This window comes from Ranitomeya variabilis, chromosome 5 (genome assembly GCF_051348905.1).
Source record: "Ranitomeya variabilis isolate aRanVar5 chromosome 5, aRanVar5.hap1, whole genome shotgun sequence".
In the NCBI taxonomy this organism is placed as follows: Eukaryota; Metazoa; Chordata; class Amphibia; order Anura; family Dendrobatidae; genus Ranitomeya; species Ranitomeya variabilis.
Window position 1 is genome coordinate 74222006 of NC_135236.1, and position 22679 is coordinate 74244684.

Sequence of the window (22679 nt, forward strand, 5' to 3'; positions counted from 1 at the left end):
CCCAGTTGGCTAGAAACACTAGTTTTTTTTTACAGGGAAGAGAGGGTCGTATCTCAGGAACGATGAGTTGTAGAAAGAAAAGAAAAACAACCTCAGATTCAGAACAACAGCGATATTTACACCAGGTATACAAATCACATTTTGTGACAGGTCCTAATTAAAGTCCGATTGATTTTTATGAGGGAAGGATAATGTTAAAAACAAATAGAAAATGTTCTTGATGTCACCCAGCGCCCTGATATTTTATTGTGATATTGTCTGCTCACCTCAATAGCTAAATTATAAAATATTGCAGCTGTCCGAGAAAAACTAGAATTCAAGAGGTCGACTGCTCCTCCAGGTAACAGGACTCTAAGGAAGAGAGAAACATTCATCATACGACTCATAAATAATGAATGTACTATACTTCCAGGTCCTGGATACCCACATATTGGAAGACTATTCACACATTTCTGAATGGTTTACATTGGTGGTCTATGTGGTGGAGAGGTTAAATCTCTTAGACCACCGATGGTAGGCCCCATGGAATTAAACCAAGCATTTGGTCAGCTTTAGTCAATACCAGACTGTCAGGGTTGATCGGGACCTATCAGCTGTGCCAAATATAATATTTTCTGGCCTAAAGAAAAACTTTACCGCAAGGATGTAGTGAAAATAGAAAACGGAGCCATATTTTCCTGCTCTAACCCCCTTGTAATCAGCTCAGGATGCTCCGGTGGTCGACTCCGACAACGAAAGGGATGACATCACCTATATTTTGTAACAGGACTGCTGAGGCCTGTGATAAGGTGTAAAAGACAGTCAACTAGAATGGCCTGTCATCAAAGAAACATTCGATGATACATTATTCTAGTCACCTGACCACTGCTGCAGCCAATCACAGGCCAGTGTTTGGGACCGGAGGTGACATCAGGTAGGTTACCGCGGGCTCACAGACGCCGTTTCCCACTATGTCACACAGCATCTGTGGTTGGCGGAAACCTTCCTGACGTCAGTGCTCATCACAGCAGCCGACTCTCGAGCGTGAGAACCGGCAGCGGCTGCTTCAGCTCATCAAGCTTTGTTCTGTGAACGAGGCTTCAGATGCTGCAGACGTCGGAGCGATGATCGTGGTGCTGTAGACAACATCAGACCTGCGCAGGACCTTTACTTTCTAATAAACAGGTAAATGAGGGGACTTGTCGAGAAATGTTTTTTTTTAAATAAAGGACTTTTGTGTGTGTTTATTTATTTTTAAATAACTCATCTGCCAATTAAGGAGATGTAAATGCTTAATGAATATTCACTGCTTCTTCCGCCCATCTCTAGGCGCCGAAAGATGGGTGGGAGAAGCAGTGAATATACATTTTATCCTCTAATTTTAGAGGTCAGTGGGCTGAGCATCGGGTCCCCGGGTCTTAGACAGACCCGATGACACAACGCAGCCGGACAATCACAGTAATGCAGTAGCCAACATGACTACTGTATTATTGTGTATGGCAGGCAATCCACGCATGCTGATTGGCTATCTAACAGCCGCAAAACATGTAGGGAAGGGAGTCAAATATTGCGCTCGAGCACCCCCGATACTTGGCCGAGTAACGAGATTGTCCGAACACCCTAATGCTCGATCGAGTAACGAACAATGCCAATCACGCTCGCTCACCACTAGTAACTAATAATACAAAATGGTTGTGATAGGCAGTTTTTCATGGTGACCTCTCAAACAAAAGCTTTATTTAGCTCCCAAAAACCTCTGAGGAAGCCTATTGCAAGTGAAACATGGACACATGAGACAATCTAATAGACTAACGGTTAACATGCACATTAGAAGAAAGCTAACAGAATTCTCCAATTTCAGAGGGACTGGCCAAGCATCTAATATGTTTGGGGCCTTCTAACTTTCCTCTGACATTACCTATCAGGAGAGTTAATTTCAACACCTGATACTTTTGTGTTCCTAAGACATAAACTGCACCAAAGGCGTCTGGCAATGACTTTCTCTACTATCTGGGTATAGGGGGGTGAGGAAGAAATAGCTGTTGGCTGAATGAGCTTTTAGCTGACAGTTATCCGAGATGTATTGGCAAAGAGCCCATAAGCCCCTATAACATCCCACACAACATCAGTATTATAAAAGGTGTATCGGAGGTGGTACTGTATGGGCTCTCTTATAAGTTTTGGGGCCCAGAAGCTTCACTTTATGTCGTAATTTATAACCATCAACCACCAAAACAACTCACCCATCGATGGAGTGGAAGAGATGGACGTACTCATCCTCACTCAGGTTCAGCCTGAAATAATGGAAATATTAGGAAGTCCATCAGAACCTGCAGATACATACTGTCATTGGTATGTTTTATACACCTCAGTAGTATGTAAAAGATCTTGTGGCTCATGGCATTGGGACCCCAAAAATATGCTGTTATAGATCTAGGGATTGTACACTTTTTTTTTTTTACTTAAATGGGTGTATTTGGGGCTAAAAATCATTTTTACAATTTGGTTTCATTAAAAATGTTGCACTGTTTAGCTTTTATACAACAGCTATGTTTTATCGTCATACATTTGTACATCCATCTGTAATGTGGTGTGTGGTCATAAATCAGCTGAGAGGTGCTTAGAATAAAAAAAGAGATAAGGAAAAGTTATAAACTCCCATCAGACAGCCATAGCGAGCTCACTGATGGATCCTCAGTTAATTCATTCTACTGTAGGAGAATGGAACGCCGAAGATAAAACGCTGGAATCTTGGCGATATTCTCTAGAATAATTGCAACAGGGCTCTCCCATTAACTACTTTCAATTGTTAGTAACGATCAGGTTGGCTTCGTTAAGGGCGGAGAAGCTTGTGATGATACAAATAAAAGTTGTTAATTTCACATGCAAAGAAAAAAGGGGGATCCCAATGCGTTCAACAGAGTGAATTGGACTTTCTTGAAGAGCACCCTACCACAAATAAGGCTGAGTCCTCTAAAATTCTACCCTTATACACTGACCCAAAAGCGGCCTTCTATCTGACACCTTTTCTATTAAAAATGGGACGAGGCAATGGTGTCCTTTATCGCCTCTCCTATACACTTTGGTGATGGAACATTTAGCAGTAGCATTATGTAAAAATCCAGATATTAGAGGAGCTACTACACTAATCATTAGCCCTATACGCAGATGACTTGTTGCTCTATGTTTCCAACCCAATGATCTCATTTCCCTCTATAATAAAGGAATTCAAAAAATTCGGCCATGTAACCAATTTTACAGTCAACTACTCTAAAACAGAAGCCATGAACAAAACTTTTAACGCTGAAATGATGTAACAATTAATTTCTCAATTTCCCTTTAAGTAATTAAGTATCTGGGTGCACAAATTCCAGGGAACTTGGATGATCTGTACCGTTCCGATTCTTTCCCGATCCTTGAAGAAACTCTTCAAAATGTAATGAATGATAACTTAGAATGTGATCAAAATGGACATTTTGCCAAAACTTCTGTATATATTCCAGGCCGTTCCTGTCTGCGTTCCTCAGATCTTTTCCTCTTGTCTCAGCGAGGCTGTTAGCGAGTTTATATGGGGAGGGTAATCTTTATTTATATAGCGCCAATATATTCCGCAGTAATTATGATAGATTTTGTGTTCTCTACAGAGTGCTGCTGCATTCCTCCTTTTTTCACATCATATGACATATGTCCAGCCAAACTTGCACATTTTATCGTGGATGTTCATACTCACCGGATAGGAACAACTCTGCTCCCGGCTGACTCAAGAAATTTCACATAGGAGTCTGCAATATATGTTTTACCGTACCGGAAGAATGCTTCGTCTGAGACCTCCTGAGTTATAATCCCTGAAAAATATAATACGGGATATGACAAGTGCATTTTATGTTACATAGTGTTATAGATATACGTCTTCTAGTAAACATACTAAAACCACTGGTAGTTGCAGAGGGGGATCACAGTGGCAGAGGTTGCAACCACGACCATGTCTGGTGGAGATGGGAGCACAAGTAGGATTGGGTAGGTATACTAATATTGTGTGGGACACAGGGGGTGAATTTATATTCTTTTGGAGTACCAATGGGGCATTATTATTGGGTAAGTATAGAGGGGACAGTAATACTGTGTGGGGACGCAACGGAGCCATTATTATTATACAGGATCAGAACAGGGACATTATTATTGTATGGGGGTGTAAAGTTGTGAAAAGCTATCGACACCCCTTCCGAAAAACTTTTGTATGGCTTGTAATGCATTGACATGTTTTATATGCGTTTTATCCATTCGGATCTGCAGTAGTGAGTTAGCTTGTGCACAGGGTTAACTCTTTGGGACCAGCCCATGGGAGGAGTAAACTGGGCACATAGGAACCTATGTTTCTGCTTGTTAGTCAGCTGTAGAGAGACACAGAGTAGTTTGTGGAGGAGTAAGAAGTATTGGTGATAGGGGAAAAGCCACAAGAGAGAAAGTGTATTTATAACAGAGGATAGACGTATAGCGAGTTCTTGAGCAAGTAACCCATGAGCAACTGATTTATTTATGGCCAGATTGTGGAGATTGAAAGAGTAATAAGAAGGTTCTTTTCCACCATGAGCAAGTACAGCCATAGCATAACAGAGCTGAGGGAGACGTTATTTTCCATGGCAGCTACAGTGGGCTACAAAGGGGCACCATGTTAGTCTATTCTGGAGGTTCACAGAATTACTATTCCAACCAGGAGGGGACATGAACGTACAACTGAAGTGGAGAATGACAATAAGAACAGTGCTGGGAAACTTGAGAAATACTCAAGTTGTTTTTATCTTTTTACAACGGATACTGGTCTACCATCTAACCACCTGTGGCCTGTATAGGGATAGTCAGCAACCCCCTACATGTCATACACACTCAGATGTTGTCATGTCGGACGCTGTTCAGACCAGGTCGTTCGACAGACAGCGGTAATTCCGCTTTTGACCACTATTTGCTCATTGGCGTCGGCTAGGTTTTGTCCAGCTGTTCTGGGGTTAATGTACCTGATCCTCGGATTGGAAGCTGGGCCATGCCCATGGCCTTTAAATATTTCTCCGGATCATTGGGCGTCGCCGATTATAGGTTCTGTCTTGTGCGTTGTTATCTCGGTCCAGAGTGGAGAGCTGGTTGTTGGAGATTCGTTGCTGGTGGTGTATTTTCCTTAGTCTTATTTACTCCTTCCTATATTTGTATTTAGTTTGCCCTGCACATTTATAGTGTATTCCTGAGTGACTGCGGCGTGGTGTATATTTTCCTTTACCCTTGTCTGTGCTAACTGTGGTTATTGGTGTATTACCTCTTCACTGGGTGGTGGGCGGTTGGTTTCAGCCTAGGGTTGAAACAGGAGACAGGGCGAGGGTCGAGGCCCGGACATGCACACCATCAGTGTAAACTCCAGGTAGAGGGTCAGTCAGGATTTCCCTAGTCTGAGGGAAATTGCAGGGGCCCGGGTTATTAGCTCTCGCTCATCTAGTCTCCCCGTGACAGATGTACTGTAACTGGGTAATTGGGACAACAAAGAAAACCTCAACGTGGATTGTCCCTTAAAAGGGCACTATGATTGTTTGGGGGCATAAGCAAGAAATCATTATTGCGTAGGGTCACAAAGAGGTGGGGGGCACTAATATTGTGCATGGCATCAGGGGACATGATCAGTATCTGATACAGTTATATGAAAAAGTTTGGGCACCCCTATTAATCTTAAGCTTAATGTTTTATAAAAATTGTTTTTTTTGCAACAGCTATTTCAGTTTCATATATCTAATAAATGTTGGACACAGTAATGTTTCTGCCTTGAAATGAGCTTTATTGTACTAACAGAAAATGTGCAATCTGCATTCAAACAAAATTTGACAGGTGCATAAGTATGGGCACCTCACCAGAAAAGTGACATTAATATTTAGCAGATCCTCCTTTTGTAAAAATAACAGCCTCTAGTTGCTTCCTGTAGCTTTTAATGAGTTCCTGGATGAAGGTTTTTTTGACCATTCCTCTTTACAAAACAATTCCAGTTCAGTTAAGTTTGATGGTCGCCGAGCATGGACAGCCCTCTTCAAATGATCCCACAGATGTTCAATGATATTCAGGTCTGGGGACTGGGATGGCCATTCCAGAACAGTGTAATTGTTCCTCTGCATGAATGCCTGAGTAGATTTGGAGCGGTGTTTTGGATCATTGTCATGCTGAAAGATCCATCCCCTGCGTAACTTCAACTTTGTCACTGATTCATGAACATTATTGTCAAGAATCTGCTGATACTGAGAGGAATCCATGCGTCCCTCAACTTTAACAAGATTCCCGGTGCCGGCATTGGCCACACAGCCCCAAAGCATGATGGAACCTCCACCAAATTTTACTGTGGGTAGCAAGTGTTTTTCTTGGAATGCTGTGTTTTTTGGCCGCCATGCATAACGCCTTTTTGTATGACCAAACAACTCAATCTTGGTTTCATCAGTCCACAGGACCTTCTTACAAAAAGAAAGTGGCTTCTCCAAATGTGCTTTTGCATACCTCAGCCGACTCTCTTTGTGGTGTGCTTGCAGAAACTGCTTCTTTCGCATCACTCTCCCATACAGCTTCTCCTTGTGCAAAGTGCGTTGTATAGTTGACCGATGCACAGTGACACCATCTGCAGCAAGTTGATGCTGCAGCTCTCTGGAGGTGGTCTGAGGATTGTCCTTGACTGATTTCACCATTCTTCTTCTCTGCCTTTCTGATGTTTTTCTTGGCCTGCCACTTCTGGCCTTAACATGAACTGTACCTGTGTTCTTCCATTTCCTTACTATGTTCCTCACAGTGGAAATTGACAGGTTAAATCTCTGAGACAGCTTTTTGTATCCTTCCCCTGAACAACTATGTTGAATAATCTTTGTTTTTGGATCATTTGACAGTTGTTTTGAGGAGCCCATGATGCCACTCTTCAGAGGAGATTCAAACAGGAGAACAACTTGCAAGTGGCCACTTTAAGTAACTTTTCTCATGATTGCATACACCTGGCTATGAAGTTCAAAGCTCAATGAGGTTACAAAACCAAAAAAAGTGCTTTAGTAAGTCAGTAAAAAGTAGGTAGGAGTATTTAAAACAAGAAAATCATAAGGGTGCCCATACTTATGCACCTGTCAAATTTTGTTTGAATGAAGATTGCACATTTTCTGTTAGTACAATAAACCTCATTTCAAGGCAGAAACATTACTGTGTCCAATAGTTATTAGATATATGAAACTGAAATAGCTGTTGCAAAAAAAAAAACTATTTTTATAAAATATTAAGCTTAAGATTAATAGGGGTGCCCAAACTTTTTCATATAACTGTATTATTTACGCCTATGACACTGTGGCGTTTGTGTAGAGGAAGGGAAAAATAAGGAGGAGTGATCAGCCAAAGATGTCTGTGATCATTTCTGTAGAGATCAGACATGAAGTCTTCCTGGACGGGAAGAAAAGAGAAAGAAGGTGACTCCAAGCAGAGAGCACATCACCTGTGAGTGACTGGGTTTATGTGTATGGTATATACTTATACAGTGAACAGAGCACCTGTGTAGAACTGGTATTTACCACTATGTCCATTCTTATTAGTTCTTTTTAGTACATCAAACATATTCACAATCAGCAAGATAATTGAGTTTTAAGGTCCATCTATACTGCAAGATGAATGTAAGTGAGAGTTCCTAGAAACGCTCTTTTTCCAATAATCTTGCAGTGTAAATAAACTGCCAATCACCCGATGACCAAGTCCAGTGGAATGATGTTTTGTGTTCCTCAAAAGATTATCGTCCTGTGTTAAGAACTATCCTGCCGAGAATAATGGCAGCTGGCATGTGAAAGACAGTGGGCGACTTGCCAATCGGCAAATATTGACTGATCAGCGGTCATTTAACGCTGTAATATCGGGTAAACTAAATGCAGCCTTACCTTCCCAACCTCCCGTGTTCAGTGACAGAGCGGTAGTAATATGTAGTCATGATGCGGCGCTATTATTAGTTTCTTATGTAACAGATGAGTTTTGTTCAACAATAGTGTGTGGAAATGACTTGTGTCACTTGCAGACTTGTGGCGTTATTTGCTAGCTGCATGACATATATACTGTATATGTGTGTGTCCTTATAGACCGTAGCAGCACCACTGGGGCCTGTGCATCAATGCAACAAGCTGGTGATGGTGGGGAGACCTGGACCAGATGTTGCTCTGAAGCTCATAAGACTCCAGTGATGCCTCTGACCACTGGTCTGGTCAAGGCAGTATAGTACACCCGATCAGCTATACAAAGAAGCCCATTTAGGGTCTACCAGACAGTCATGTAATGCCAAGAACTGTGCCCCAACTTCTGTTCTTCTCACTATTACCGAAATATTTAAAAGAAGTTGGAAGGAAGGTCTCCCTTTTTAAGGTGTTATTTCAGTGGATGTAATATATCCATATTAAAAGGGTTGGTTACAGGTTACTTTTTCAAAACTAATTTTGAGAATGTTTTTGTCTTACAATAGACTTCCCTTTAAGCCATACATTTAAAGGGGCCCTCTGGTAACATGAATATTCTTTTCAGCAGAGGCCTTGAATGCTTAATTGGTGAAGGTCTGACCTGCAGAACTCTTCTTGTCCAGCACAATTATGAAGTTGGCGAGTTAACTGTACTGGTGACTGAGCCTGGTGCCGCAATGTGCCCCATTAAGTCTGTCAGGACTGTGCTGGATGAGCTGCAGCACCAGGCACGGTCACTAACACTAATGGGGTGTATGCACGTACGGGACTTGTATTTTGCCTTTATCGGCATATATGGTCATCATCTGTAGACAGTATAAATGAAAAATGGACTCCACTGCTGCGTTTCATCTTACCTATTATTGGCCTGTCATTTTCTCCCAGAACGATGGGGTAAAGAAAAGTAAAACTTAGGAGGTAGAGGTGTACAAGGGCCATAGTGAGTCGAATCCCACTCATGTCTGTAAGAGACCATTACACAAATGTTATTTTTGGAGTAAAAGTACTGAGGACGCACCGATAATGTACAGTAGCTATAGGGTGTGCACAGATACAGGCTGCACTTTGGCTTTGGTACCGGATACAATTGGTGAATTGTGAGCCGGTCTTAGTTTTGTGTGCAGAGAGCATTCTGGGTACACATATTTTCCACAACAATGTATTACTACGGTGTTTGTTGTGATCCGGTGACCTTGGAGCCTCATAAAACTTTCTCTGGAGTCGGTGGAACCTGTACTGACCGCAAATCCTGAACTAACACCGCAACTAGAAGTAGCCGTGGGGTGTGCCTAACAAACCCTAGACACCTCGACACAGCCGGAGGACTAAATACCTGTTGTGAATTCCATTCTCGGACTCCCTCCTGTGGTCATGAATGGTACTTTGGTTAGTTCTGCTCTTGGACTCCATCTGGTGCCTTCGAGCGGAACTGCTGGTCACTGAGGTTGGCTTTATCAGCTGCCCTCGTTTATTGCTATGCTGGTTTCCCTATTTAACTCCACTCAGATCGTTACTTCATGCCAGCTGTCAATGTTTCAGTATTGGTTCAGATCTCTCTTGGACTTCTCTGAGGACCTGTCTACTCCAGCAGAAGCTAAGTCTTTGCTAGTTCATTTGTTGTTACTGCTTCCTGAATATATTTCTTAGTACTGATAAATTCTAGTCCAGCTTGCTATCATGATATTCCCTTGCTAGCTGGTAGCTCTGGGGGTGCAGAGTGGCACCTCCACACCATGAGTCGGTGTGGGGAGTCTTTTTGCTTACTCTGCGTGGCTTTTTGTAGATTTTTGTGCTGACCGCATAGTTCCCTTTTCTTTCCTCTGACTATTTAGTTAAGTCTGGCCTCCTTTGCTAAAACCTGTTTCATTCCTGTGTTTGTGACCTTCCTCTTAACTCACAGTCAATATATGTGGGGGGCTGCCTTTACCTTTGGGGAATTTCTCTGAGGCAAGGTAAGGCTTCTATTTCTATCTTTAGGGGTAGTTAGCTCTTAGGCTGTGAAGAGGCGTCTAGGGAGCGTTAGGTACGCTCCATGGCTATTTCTAGTGTGTGTGATAGGAGTAGGGTTTGCGGTCAGCAGAGTTCCCACTTCCCCAGAACTAGTTCCGATTTTTGAGTTTACTCATCAGGTCTTTCCGGGTGCTCCTAACCACCAGGTCCATAACAGTACAGCTGGCCACAAACTGTTAATGCATCTCAAAAGAGGGATAAGATAAGTTCTGAACCCATTTTTTTTTCTTTGCAGTGTGTTTTGTCTCTCTTTTCCCCTTAACCTCTGGGTGGTTCAGGACTCAGGTGTAGATATGGATATTCAGGGTCTGTCCTCTTGTATGGATCAACTTACTGCAAGGGTTCAAAGCATTCAAGATTATGTAGTTCAGAATCCGATGTTAGAGCCAAGAATTCCAATTCCTGATTTGTTTTCTGGGGATAGATCTAAGTTTCTGAATTTCAAAAATAATTGTAAACTGTTTCTTGCTCTGAAACCCCGCTCCTCTGGTGACCCCATTCAGCAAGTAAAAATTATTATTTCTTTGTTGCGTGGCGACCCTCAAGACTGGGCATTCTCCCTTGCGCCAGGAGATCCTGCATTGCTTAATGTAGATGCATTTTTTCTGGCGCTTGGATTGCTTTATGATGAACCGAATTCAGTGGATCAGGCAGAGAAAATCTTGCTAGCTTTGTGTCAGGGTCAGGATGAAGCGGAGGTATATTGTCAGAAGTTTAGAAAATGGTCTGTGCTTACTCAATGGAATGAGTGTGCCCTGGCAGCAATTTTTAGAAAGGGTCTTTCTGAAGCCCTTAAGGATGTTATGGTGGGGTTCCACACGCCTGCTGGTCTGAGTGAATCAATGTCCTTGGCTATTCAAATTGATCGGCGTTTGCGTGAGCGCAAGCTTGTGCACCATTTGGCGGTGTCCTCTGGGCAGAGGCCTGAGCTTATGCAATGTGATAGAACTTTGACCAGAATTGAACGGCAAGAACACAGACATCAGAATGGGCTGCGTTTTTACTGCGGTGACCCCACTCATGCTATCTCTGATTGTCCTAAGCGCACTAAGCGGTTCGCTAGGTCTGTCACCATTGGTACTGTGCAGCCTAAATTTCTTTTGTCTGTTACTCTGATTTGCTCTTTGTCATCCTACTCGGTTATGGCATTTGTGGATTCAGGCGCTGCCCTGAATTTGATGGACTTGGAGTTTGCCAGGCGCTGTGGTTTTTTTTTGTGGAGCCTTTGCAGTATCCTATTCCATTAAGGGGAATTGATGCCACACCGTTGGCCAAGAATAAACCTCAGTACTGGATTCAGTTGACCATGTGCATGGCTCCTGCACATCAGGAAGATATTCGCTTTTTGGTGTTGCATAATTTGCATGATGTGGTCGTGTTGGGTTTGCCATGGCTACAGGTTCATAATCCAGTATTGGATTGGAAATCAATGTCTGTGTCTAGTTGGGGTTGTCAAGGGGTACATGGCGATGTTCCGTTGGTGTCAATTTCTTCTTCCACTCCTTCTGAAGTCCCTGAGTTTTTGTCGGATTACCAGGATGTATTTGATGAGCCCAAATCCAGTGTCCTACCCCCTCATAGGGATTGTGGTTGTGCTATAAATTTGATTCCTGGTAGTAAGTTTCCTAAGGGCCGACTTTTCAATTTATCTGTGCCAGAGCACGCCGCTATGCGGAGTTATATAGAGGAGTCCTTGGAGAAAGGGCATATTCGCCCGTCTTCGTCGCCGTTGGGAGCAGGGTTCTTTTTTGTGGCCAAGAAGGATGGTTCTCTGAGACCCTGTATAGATTACCTCCTTCTCAATAAAATCACGGTCAAATTTCAGTACCCTTTGCCTCTGCTGTCTGATTTGTTTGCTCGGATTAAGGGGGCTAGTTGGTTCACCAAGATAGCTCTTCGAGGGGCGTATAACCTTGTGCGTATTAAACAGGGCGATGAATGGAAAACAGCATTTAATACGCCCGAGGGCCATTTTGAGTACCTGGTAATGCCATTCGGGCTTTCAAATGCTCCATCTGTGTTTCAGTCCTTTATGCATGACATCTTCCGAAAGTATCTGGATAGATTCATGATTGTATATTTGGATGATATTTTGGTCTTTTCGGATGATTGGGAGTCTCATGTGAAACAGGTCAGAATGGTATTCCAGGTCCTTCGTGCTAATTCATTGTTTGTGAAGGGGTCTAAATGTCTCTTCGGAGTTCAGAAGGTTTCCTTTTTGGGCTTAATTTTTTCCCCTTCTACTATCGAGATGGACCCTGTTAAAGTTCAGGCCATTTATGATTGGACTAAACCTACATCTGTGAAGAGCCTCCAGAAATTCCTGGGCTTTGCTAATTTTTACCGTCGCTTCATCGCTAATTTTTCTAGTGTGGTTAAACCTTTGACCGATTTGACGAAGAAAGGTGCTGATGTGGTGAATTGGTCCTCTGCGGCCGTTGAGGCTTTTCAGGAGCTGAAATGTCGTTTTTCTTCGGCCCCTGTGTTGCGTCAGCCAGATGTTTCGCTCCCTTTTCAGGTCGAGGTTGATGCTTCTGAGATTGGAGCAGGGGCTGTTTTGTCTCAAAGAAGTTCTGATGGCTCTGTGATGAAGCCATGTGCCTTCTTTTCTAGAAAGTTTTCGCCTGCTGAGCATAATTATGATGTTGGCAATCGGGAGCTGCTAGCTATGAAGTGGGCATTCGAGGAGTGGCGACATTGGCTTGAGGGAGCCAAGCACCGCGTGGTGGTCTTGACGGATCACAAAAATCTGACTTATCTCGAGTCTGCCAAGCGGTTGAATCCTAGACAGGCTCGATGGTCGCTGTTTTTCTCCCGTTTCGATTTTGTGGTCTCATACCTTCCAGGTTCTAAGAATGTGAAGGCGGATGCCCTTTCTAGGAGTTTTGTGCCTGATTCTCCGGGAGTCTCAGAGCTGGCTGGTATTCTCAAAGAGGGGGTAATTCTGTCTGCCATCTCCCCTGATTTGTGGCGGGTGCTGCAGGAGTTTCAGGCTGATAGACCTGACCGTTGTCCAGCGGAGAAACTGTTTGTCCCTGATAGGTGGACTAGCAGAGTTATTTCTGAGGTTCATTGCTCGGTGTTGGCCGGTTATCCTGGGATTTTTGGTACCAGAGATTTGGTGGCTAGGTCCTTTTGGTGGCCTTCCTTGTCACGGGATGTGCGTTCTTTTGTGCAGTCCTGTGGGACTTGTGCTCGGGCTAAGCCCTGCTGTTCTCGTGCCAGTGGGTTGCTTTTGCCCTTGCCAGTCCCGAAAAGGCCTTGGACGCATGTTTCCATGGATTTTATTTCAGATCTTCCTGTCTCTCAAAGGATGTCTGTCATCTGGGTGGTTTGTGATCGCTTTTCTAAGATGGTCCATTTGGTACCCTTGCCTAAATTACCTTCCTCCTCTGATTTGGTGCCATTGTTTTTTCAACATGTGGTTCGTTTGCATGGCATTCCGGAGAACATTGTGTCGGACAGAGGTTCCCAGTTTGTCTCTAGGTTTTGGCGGTCCTTTTGTGCCAAGATGGGCATTGATTTGTCTTTTTCTTCGGCTTTCCATCCTCAAACAAATGGCCAAACCGAACGAACCAACCAGACTTTGGAAACCTATCTGAGATGCTTTGTTTCTGCTGATCAGGATGATTGGGTGACCTTCTTGCCATTGGCTGAGTTCGCCCTTAATAATCGGGCTAGTTCTGCTACTTTGGTTTCGCTTTTTTTTTGCAATTCTGGTTTTCATCCTCGTTTTTCTTCAGGGCAGGTTGAGCCTTCTGACTGTCCTGGTGTGGATTCTGTGGTGGACAGGTTGCAGCAAATTTGGACTCACGTAGTGGACAATCTGACGTTGTCCCAGGAGAAGGCTCAACGTTTCGCTAACCGCCGTCGTTGTGTTGGTCCCCGACTTCGTGTTGGGGATTTGGTTTGGTTGTCTTCTCGTTATGTTCCTATGAAGGTTTCTTCTCCTAAGTTTAAGCCTCGTTTCATTGGTCCTTATAAGATTTCTGAAATTCTCAACCCTGTGTCATTTCGTTTGGTCCTTCCAGCTTCTTTTGCCATCCATAATGTGTTCCATAGGTCGTTGTTGCGGAGGTACGTAGCGCCTATGGTTCCCTCCGTTGATCCTCCGGCTCCGGTGTTGGTTGAGGGGGAGTTGGAGTATGTGGTGGAAAAAATTTTGGATTCTCGTATTTCGAGACGGAAGCTTCAGTACCTGGTTAAGTGGAAGGGTGTTATGACCCCAATGGCGAGGGTCTCAGAGGAACGTGGAAATCTGCAGAATACAAAAATCCAGCTCATAGGGCAGTGGTAACTGGGTTGACCATATATCTACTCCTAACGCCAACACTAGAAGTAGCCGGGGATCATTCCTACGTTGATTCTAGATGACACGCGCCAGCCGGAGAATCTAGCTACCCCTAGTAGAGGAAAACAAAGACCTTTCTTGCCTCCAGAGAAGGGGACCCCAAAGCTGGATAGAAGCCCCCCACAAATAATGACGGTGAGGTAAGAGGAAATGACAAACACAGAAATGAACCAGGTTTAGCACAGAGAGGCCCGCTTACTGATAGCAGAATAAAGAAAGGTAACTTATATGGTCAACAAAAACCCTATTAAAATCCACACTGGAAATTCAAGAACCCCCGAACCGTCTAACGGTCCGGGGGGAGAACACCAGCCCCCCTAGAGCTTCCAGCAAAGGTCAGGATATAGATTTGGAACAAGCTGGACAAAAATACAAAACCAAAACAAATAGCAAAAAGCAAAAGGCAGACTTAGCTGATATAACTGGAACCAGGATCAGTAGACAAGAGCACAGCAGACTAGCTCTGATAACTACGTTGCCAGGCATTGAACTGAAGGTCCAGGGAGCTTATATAGCAACACCCCTAAGTAACGACCCAGGTGCGGATAAAAGGAATGACAGAAAAACCAGAGTCAAAAAACTAGTAACCACTAGAGGGAGCACAACAGTACCCCCCCCTTAGTGAGGGGTCACCGAACCCTCACCACGACCACCAGGGCGATCAGGATGAGCGGCATGAAAGGCACGAACTAAATCGGCCGCATGAACATCAGAGGCGACCACCCAGGAATTATCCTCCTGACCATAGCCCTTCCACTTGACCAGGTACTGAAGCCTCCGCCTGGAGAGGCGAGAATCCAAGATCTTCTCCACCACGTACTCCAACTCGCCCTCAACCAACACCGGAGCAGGAGGCTCAGCAGAAGGAACTACAGGCACAATGTACCGCCGCAACAAGGACCTATGAAATACATTGTGAATAGCAAACGACACAGGAAGATCCAGACGAAAAGATACAGGATTAAGGATTTCCAATATCTTGTAAGGCCCAATAAAACGAGGTTTAAATTTGGGAGAGGAGACCTTCATAGGAACAAAGCGGGAAGAAAGCCATACCAAATCCCCAACGCGTAGTCGGGGACCCACACCGCGGCGGCGGTTGGCAAAGCGCTGAGCCTTCTCCTGTGACAACTTCAAGTTGTCCACCACATGATTCCAGATCTGCTGCAACCTATCCACCACAGAATCCACCCCAGGACAGTCAGAAGGCTCCACATGACCCGAAGAAAAGCGAGGATGGAAACCAGAGTTGCAGAAAAAAGGCGAAACCAAGGTGGCGGAACTAGCCCGATTAATAAGGGCAAACTCAGCCAACGGCAAGAATGTCACCCAATCGTCCTGATCAGCAGAGACAAAACACCTCAAATAAGCCTCCAAAGTCTGATTGGTTCGCTCCGTCTGTCCATTAGTCTGAGGATGGAAAGCAGACGAAAACGACAAATCAATGCCCATCCTACTACAAAAGGATCGCCAGAACCTGGAAACGAACTGGGATCCTCTGTCTGACACAATATTCTCAGGGATGCCGTGCAAACGAACCACGTTCTGGAAAAACACAGGAACCAGATCGGAAGAGGAAGGCAGCTTAGGCAAAGGAACCAAATGGACCATCTTGGAGAAGCGATCACATATCACCCAGATAACAGACATGCCCTGAGATAGCGGAAGATCAGAAATGAAATCCATGGAGATATGTGTCCAAGGTCTCTTCGGGACAGGCAAGGGCAAGAGCAAACCGCTGGCACGAGAACAGCAAGGCTTAGCTCGAGCACAAGTCCCACAGGACTGCACAAATGACCGCACATCCCTTGACAAGGAAGGCCACCAAAAGGACCTGGCCACCAGATCTCTGGTGCCAAAAATTCCCGGGTGACCTGCCAACACCGAGGAATGAACCTCGGAAATGACTCTGCTGGTCCACTTATCCGGGACAAACAGTCTGTCAGGTGGACAAGACTCAGGCCTATCAGCCTGAAATCTCTGCAACACACGTCGCAGATCCGGAGAAATAGCTGACAAGATAACTCCATCTTTAAGAATACCAACAGGATCAGCGACTCCAGGAGCATCAGGCACAAAGCTCCTAGAAAGAGCATCGGCCTTCACATTCTTTGAACCTGGTAAATACGAGACAACAAAATCAAAGCGGGAGAAAAACAATGACCAGCGGGCCTGTCTCGGATTAAGGCGTTTAGCAGACTCGAGATACATCAGATTTTTGTGATCAGTCAAGACCACCACACGATGCTTAGCACCCTCGAGCCAATGACGCCACTCCTCAAATGCCCATTTCATGGCCAACAACTCCCGATTGCCCACATCATAATTTCGCTCGGCAGGCGAAAACTTCCTAGAGAAAAAGGCACAAGGTTTCATAACAGAGCAACCAGGGCCTCTCTGCGACAAAACGGCCCCTGCCCCAATCTCCGAAGCATCCACCTCAACCTGAAAGGGAAGTGAGACGTCAGGCTGGCACAAAACAGGCGCCGAAGTAAACCGGCGTTTCAACTCCTGGAAAGCCTCCACGGCAGCAGGAGCCCAGTTAGCTACATCGGAGCCCTTCTTGGTCATATCCGTCAAAGGTTTCACAATGCTAGAAAAATTAGCGATAAAACGACGGTAGAAGTTAGCGAAGCCCAAGAACTTCTGAAGACTCTTAACTGACGAGGGCTGAGTCCAATCAAGAATAGCTCGGACCTTGACTGGGTCCATCTCCACAGCAGAAGGGGAAAAAATGAACCCCAAAAAGGGAACCTTCTGCACACCAAAGAGACACTTTGAGCCCTTGACAAACAAAGAATTTTCACGCAAAATTTTAAAGACCAACCTGACCTGCTCCACATGCGAATCCCAATTGTCAGAAAAAAACAAAATATCATCCAGATAAACAATCAAAAATTTATCCAGATACTTCCGGAAAATGTCATGCATAAAGGACTGAAAAACTGAAGGCGCATTGGAGAGCCCAAAAGGCATCACCAAGTACTCAAAATGACCTTCGGGCGTATTGAATGCGGTTTTCCATTCATCACCTTGCTTAATGCGCACAAGGTTGTACGCACCACGAAGGTCTATCTTGGTGAACCACTTGGCACCCTTAATCCGGGCAAACAAGTCAGACAACAGCGGTAAAGGATACTGAAATTTGACAGTGATCTTATTTAAAAGTCGATAATCAATACAAGGTCTCAAAGATCCGTCCTTTTTTGCCACAAAAAAGAATCCCGCACCAAGAGGGGAAGAAGACGGACGAATATGTCCTTTCTCCAGAGACTCCTTGATATATGAACGCATAGCGGTATGTTCAGGTACCGACAGATTAAACAGTCTTCCCTTAGGAAATTTACTGCCTGGGATCAAATCTATAGCACAGTCACAGTCCCTATGAGGAGGCAGTGCACTGGACTCAGACTCACTGAAGACATCCTGATAATCAGACAAATACTCCGGAACTTCCGAAGGCGTAGAAGAAGCAATAGACACAGGCAGGGAATCCCCATGAATACCACGACAGCCCCAACTTGAGACTGACATAGCCTTCCAGTCCAGGACTGGATTATGGGTCTGTAACCATGGCAGCCCTAAAACAACCAAATCATGCATTTTATGTAAAACCAGGAAACGTATCACCTCGCGGTGTTCAGGAGTCATGCACATGGTAACCTGTGTCCAATACTGCGGTTTATTTGCTGCCAATGGTGTAGCATCAATACCCCTAAGAGGAATAGGATTTTCTAATGGTTCAAGAGTAAAACCACAGCGCTTAGCAAATGAGAGATCCATGAGACTCAGGGCAGCACCTGAATCTACAAACGCCATGACAGGATAAGATGACAGTGAGCAAATCAAAGTTACAGACAGAATAAATTTAGGTTGCAAATTACCAACGGTGACAGGACTAACAACCTTAGCTATACGTTTAGAGCATGCTGAGATAACATGTGTAGAATCACCACAGTAGTAGCACAAGCCATTCCGGCGTCTATGAATTTTCCGCTCATTTCTAGTCAGGATTCTATCACATTGCATTAAATCAGGTGTCTGTTCAGACAACACCATGAGGGAATTTGCGGTTTTGCGCTCCCGCAACCGCCGGTCAATTTGAATAGCCAGTGCCATAGTATCATTCAGACCTGTGGGAATGGGAAAACCCACCATAACATTCTTAATGGCTTCAGAAAGGCCATTTCTAAAATTAGCGGCCAGTGCACACTCGTTCCAATGTGTCAGCACGGACCATTTCCGAAATTTTTGGCAATACACTTCAGCCTCGTCCTGCCCCTGAGACATAGCCAGCAAGGCCTTTTCTGCCTGAATCTCAAGATTGGGTTCCTCATAAAGTAAACCGAGCGCCAGAAAAAACGCATCAAGATCAGCCAATGCCGGATCTCCTGGCGCCAGCGAAAAAGCCCAATCCTGAGGGTCGCCCCGTAAGAACGAAATAACAATTTTTACTTGCTGAGCAGAATCTCCAGATGAACAGGGTCTCAGGGACAAAAACAATTTACAATTATTCACGAAATTCCTAAACTTTAACCTGTCTCCGGAAAACAGTTCAGGAATCGGTATTATAGGTTCTGACCTAGGATTTCTGATAACATAGTCTTGTATGCCCTGCACACGAGTAGCCAGCTGGTCCACACTTGTAATCAAGGTCTGGACATTCATGTCTGCAGCAAGCATAGCCACTCTGAGGTAAAGGGGAAGAAGAAGAAAAAAAAAAAAAAACTCAGAATCTTCTTTCTTATAATCCCTCTTCTGCAATGCATTAAACATTTAATACTGGCCTGGCAAACTGTTATGACCCCAATGGCGAGGGTCTCAGAGGAACGTGGAAATCTGCAGAATACAAAAATCCAGCTCATAGGGCAGTGGTAACTGGGTTGACCATATATCTACTCCTAACGCCAACACTAGAAGTAGCCGGGGATCATTCCTACGTTGATTCTAGATGACACGCGCCAGCCGGAGAATCTAGCTACCCCTAGTAGAGGAAAACAAAGACCTTTCTTGCCTCCAGAGAAGGGGACCCCAAAGCTGGATAGAAGCCCCCCACAAATAATGACGGTGAGGTAAGAGGAAATGACAAACACAGAAATGAACCAGGTTTAGCACAGAGAGGCCCGCTTACTGATAGCAGAATAAAGAAAGGTAACTTATATGGTCAACAAAAACCCTATTAAAATCCACACTGGAAATTCAAGAACCCCCGAACCGTCTAACAGTCTGGGGGGAGAACACCAGCCCCCCTAGAGCTTCCAGCAAAGGTCAGGATATAGATTTGGAACAAGCTGGACAAAAATACAAAACCAAAACAAATAGCAAAAAGCAAAAGGCAGACTTAGCTGATATAACTGGAACCAGGATCAGTAGACAAGAGCACAGCAGACTAGCTCTGATAACTACGTTGCCAGGCATTGAACTGAAGGTCCAGGGAGCTTATATAGCAACACCCCTAAGTAACGACCCAGGTGCGGATAAAAGGAATGACAGAAAAACCAGAGTCAAAAAACTAGTAACCACTAGAGGGAGCAAAAAGCAAATTCACAACAGAAGGGCTATGGTCAGGAGGATAATTCCTGGGTTGTTGCCTCCGATGTCCATGCTGCCGATTTAGTACGTGCCTTTCATTTGGCTCATTCTGATCGGCCTGGGGGCCCTGGTGAGGGTTCGGTGACCCCTCCTCAAGGGGGGGTACTGTTGTGAATTCCATTCTCGGACTCCCTCCTGTGGTCATGAATGGTACTTTGGTTAGTTCTGCTCTTGGACTCCCTCTGGTGGCTTTGAGCGGAACTGCTGGTCACTGAGGTTGGCTTTATCAGCTGCCCTCGTTTATTGCTATGCTGGTTTCCCTATTTAACTCCACTCAGATCGTTACTTCATGCCAGCTGTCAATGTTTCAGTATTGGTTCAGATCTCTCTTGGACTTCTCTGAGGACCTGTCTACTCCAGCAGAAGCTAAGTCTTTGCTAGTTCATTTGTTGTTACTGCTTCCTGAATATATTTCTTAGTACTGCTAAATTCTAGTCCAGCTTGCTATCATGATATTCCCTTGCTAGCTGGTAGCTCTGGAGGTTCAGAGTGGCACCTCCACACCATGAGTCGGTGTGGGGAGTCTTTTTGCTTACTCTGCGTGGCTTTTTGTAGATTTTTGTGCTGACCGCATAGTTCCCTTTTCTTTCCTCTGACTATTTAGTTAAGTCTGGCCTCCTTTGCTAAAACCTGTTTCATTCCTGTGTTTGTGACCTTCCTCTTAACTCACAGTCAATATATGTGGGGGGCTGCCTTTACCTTTGGGGAATTTCTCTGAGGCAAGGTAAGGCTTCTATTTCTATCTTTAGGGGTAGTTAGCTCTTAGGCTGTGAAGAGGCATCTAGGGAGAGTTAGGTACGCTCCACGGCTATTTCTAGTGTGTGTGATAGGAGTAGGGTTTGCTGTCAGCAGAGTTCCCACTTCCCCAGAGCTAGTTCCGATTTTTGAGTTTACTCATCAGGTCTTTCCGGGTGCTCCTAACCACCAGGTCCATAACAAATACCCCTATAGATGGAAATAGGAATACAACCTTGCCTCAGAGCAGAACCCCAAAGGATAGGCAGCCCCCCACGAATAATGACTGTGAGTAGGAGAAGAAAAGACACACGCAGGTAGAAAACAGGATTTAGCAAAAGAGGCCACTCTAGCTAAATAGGAAAGGATAGGACAGAATACTAGGCGGTCAGTAATAAAATCCTTCCAAAAATATCCACCGCAGATAATACAAAAAATATCACAATCTAACTAAAGACGTGGAATGAATATCTGCAACCCCAGAGAATCCAACAAGACTGAGAAAATACTGACACAATCTAAGCTGGACAAGAAAACACAAAAGAATAGCACTGAATTATGAAGCACACAGCATGTGTGCCACAGAAAAAAAAACAGACACTTATCTTTGCTGAATTGGCAGAAAGGCAGGAGGAACCAGGCAGAGGTCCAACACCTCCCAACAACAATTGACAACTGGCAAGGACTAATGAATACTGCACACCTAAATACCCCAGTCAGAACTGCAATCAGCAGGCACACCTGACCAGGACTGCAACCCAGGGACAACTGCATTACCACCTACTACCACCGGAGGGAACCCAAAAGCAGAATTCACAACAGGTGTTACTCAGTATTGTGACCAATTAACAATTTTATACACCTCTCAAAATAATAGTATGATGTGCCGCCATATACTGCAAAGATACAATACTGTAGCAGTATCAATGCCTAAGCAATGGGGTCCCAAAGATGACGACGGAACATGTGCACATCAAGTTTTTTTTATTCACAGAAATACATCTGTCCATTCTTCGCCAGGACCCTCGGAGCATCTGTTCACACACCGTCTATGCACTTAATAGCACTTTGTATCTGTACTTATACAGATACTGGCTGGTGATCGGTTCATGCAGCGTTATTTGAATACCCTATTTATTATATTGATGGCTGGACCCAGGCTGTGACTGGCCGACAGGAGAGGAGGAGAATCCTCCGGTGGGCTGCTGTGCAAGAGTGGGCCACCGGCCTCTTATATGAGCAGTACTTGGCACGATATACATAAATCACTAAGTACAGACACATGCATTATCTTAGTCATTTCACAATCTACACAGTTCATTGTTATATCAATTTTGGATTGAGAAAAATGTCACATTTGCACGTAGCTGAAAAGTGGGGCCCTGGATTTGGTTACTGGTGGGCCTTTTATTGTCTGTACAAGTCCCCTCTGAATTGTAAAGTGCTACAAAATATGTTGATGTTATAGAAATAAAAATATTATTCTTTTTGGATTTTTTAGCAATTTTTCAGTTAGAAAAAGACTGTGTGCACATACTCTCAGGAGGAATGTAAAGAGGGGAGATACATGATAACAGGTGATGCACACAAGGTAGTAAATGGGAAGCTTGATAAGGAGATGGAGATTTACCTCCAGGATCAGAAGGCGCAGGTCACGCAGATCTTATTTGCTCACTGACGGGAATAAGTCCAGGAAGAAGAGGAATCTGTACAAGAACTAAGGAGGGGTCAGAATAAGGAAACAAGACTCACAAGTCAGCAATAAGAAGCTCTGACGCCACTTCAGGAAGTGTAATAGAAAAAAAAAAGAAATACTAAACTAAGGGGTTTTTCCAGAGTTCTCAGAAACACCATGACAAAAAAACATGAAATAATATATACTCAAGGTAATGTGACGATAGAGAGCAGACCTGACATATTTGTAATATTATTTTCATTATGTTTCTGTCACTTTCTCTTTTTTTTTAGTTTATTTTATCTGTATTTTTTGGGGAAGCCATTCACAAACCAGTAAACATTCATAGGTT

The 22679-nt window shown here is 44.3% G+C and overlaps 1 protein-coding gene across 1 annotated transcript in view; it reads right to left on the reverse strand.

The window, feature by feature from the left end:
- LOC143774552 (gamma-glutamyl hydrolase-like) overlaps positions 1-22400 on the reverse strand; it is a 48994-nt gene extending 26594 nt beyond the window's left edge. Inside the window, exons 1-5 of the mRNA XM_077262262.1 lie at positions 22283-22400; positions 8822-8926; positions 3710-3824; positions 2223-2273; positions 267-351 (exon numbers count right to left, since the gene is read on the reverse strand). Of these exons, the coding sequence (XP_077118377.1) occupies positions 267-351; positions 2223-2273; positions 3710-3824; positions 8822-8924 (354 nt within the window). The 5' untranslated portion in view covers positions 8925-8926; positions 22283-22400. The remainder of the gene's footprint in view (positions 1-266; positions 352-2222; positions 2274-3709; positions 3825-8821; positions 8927-22282) is intronic.
- Positions 22401-22679: the final 279 nt, after the last annotated feature.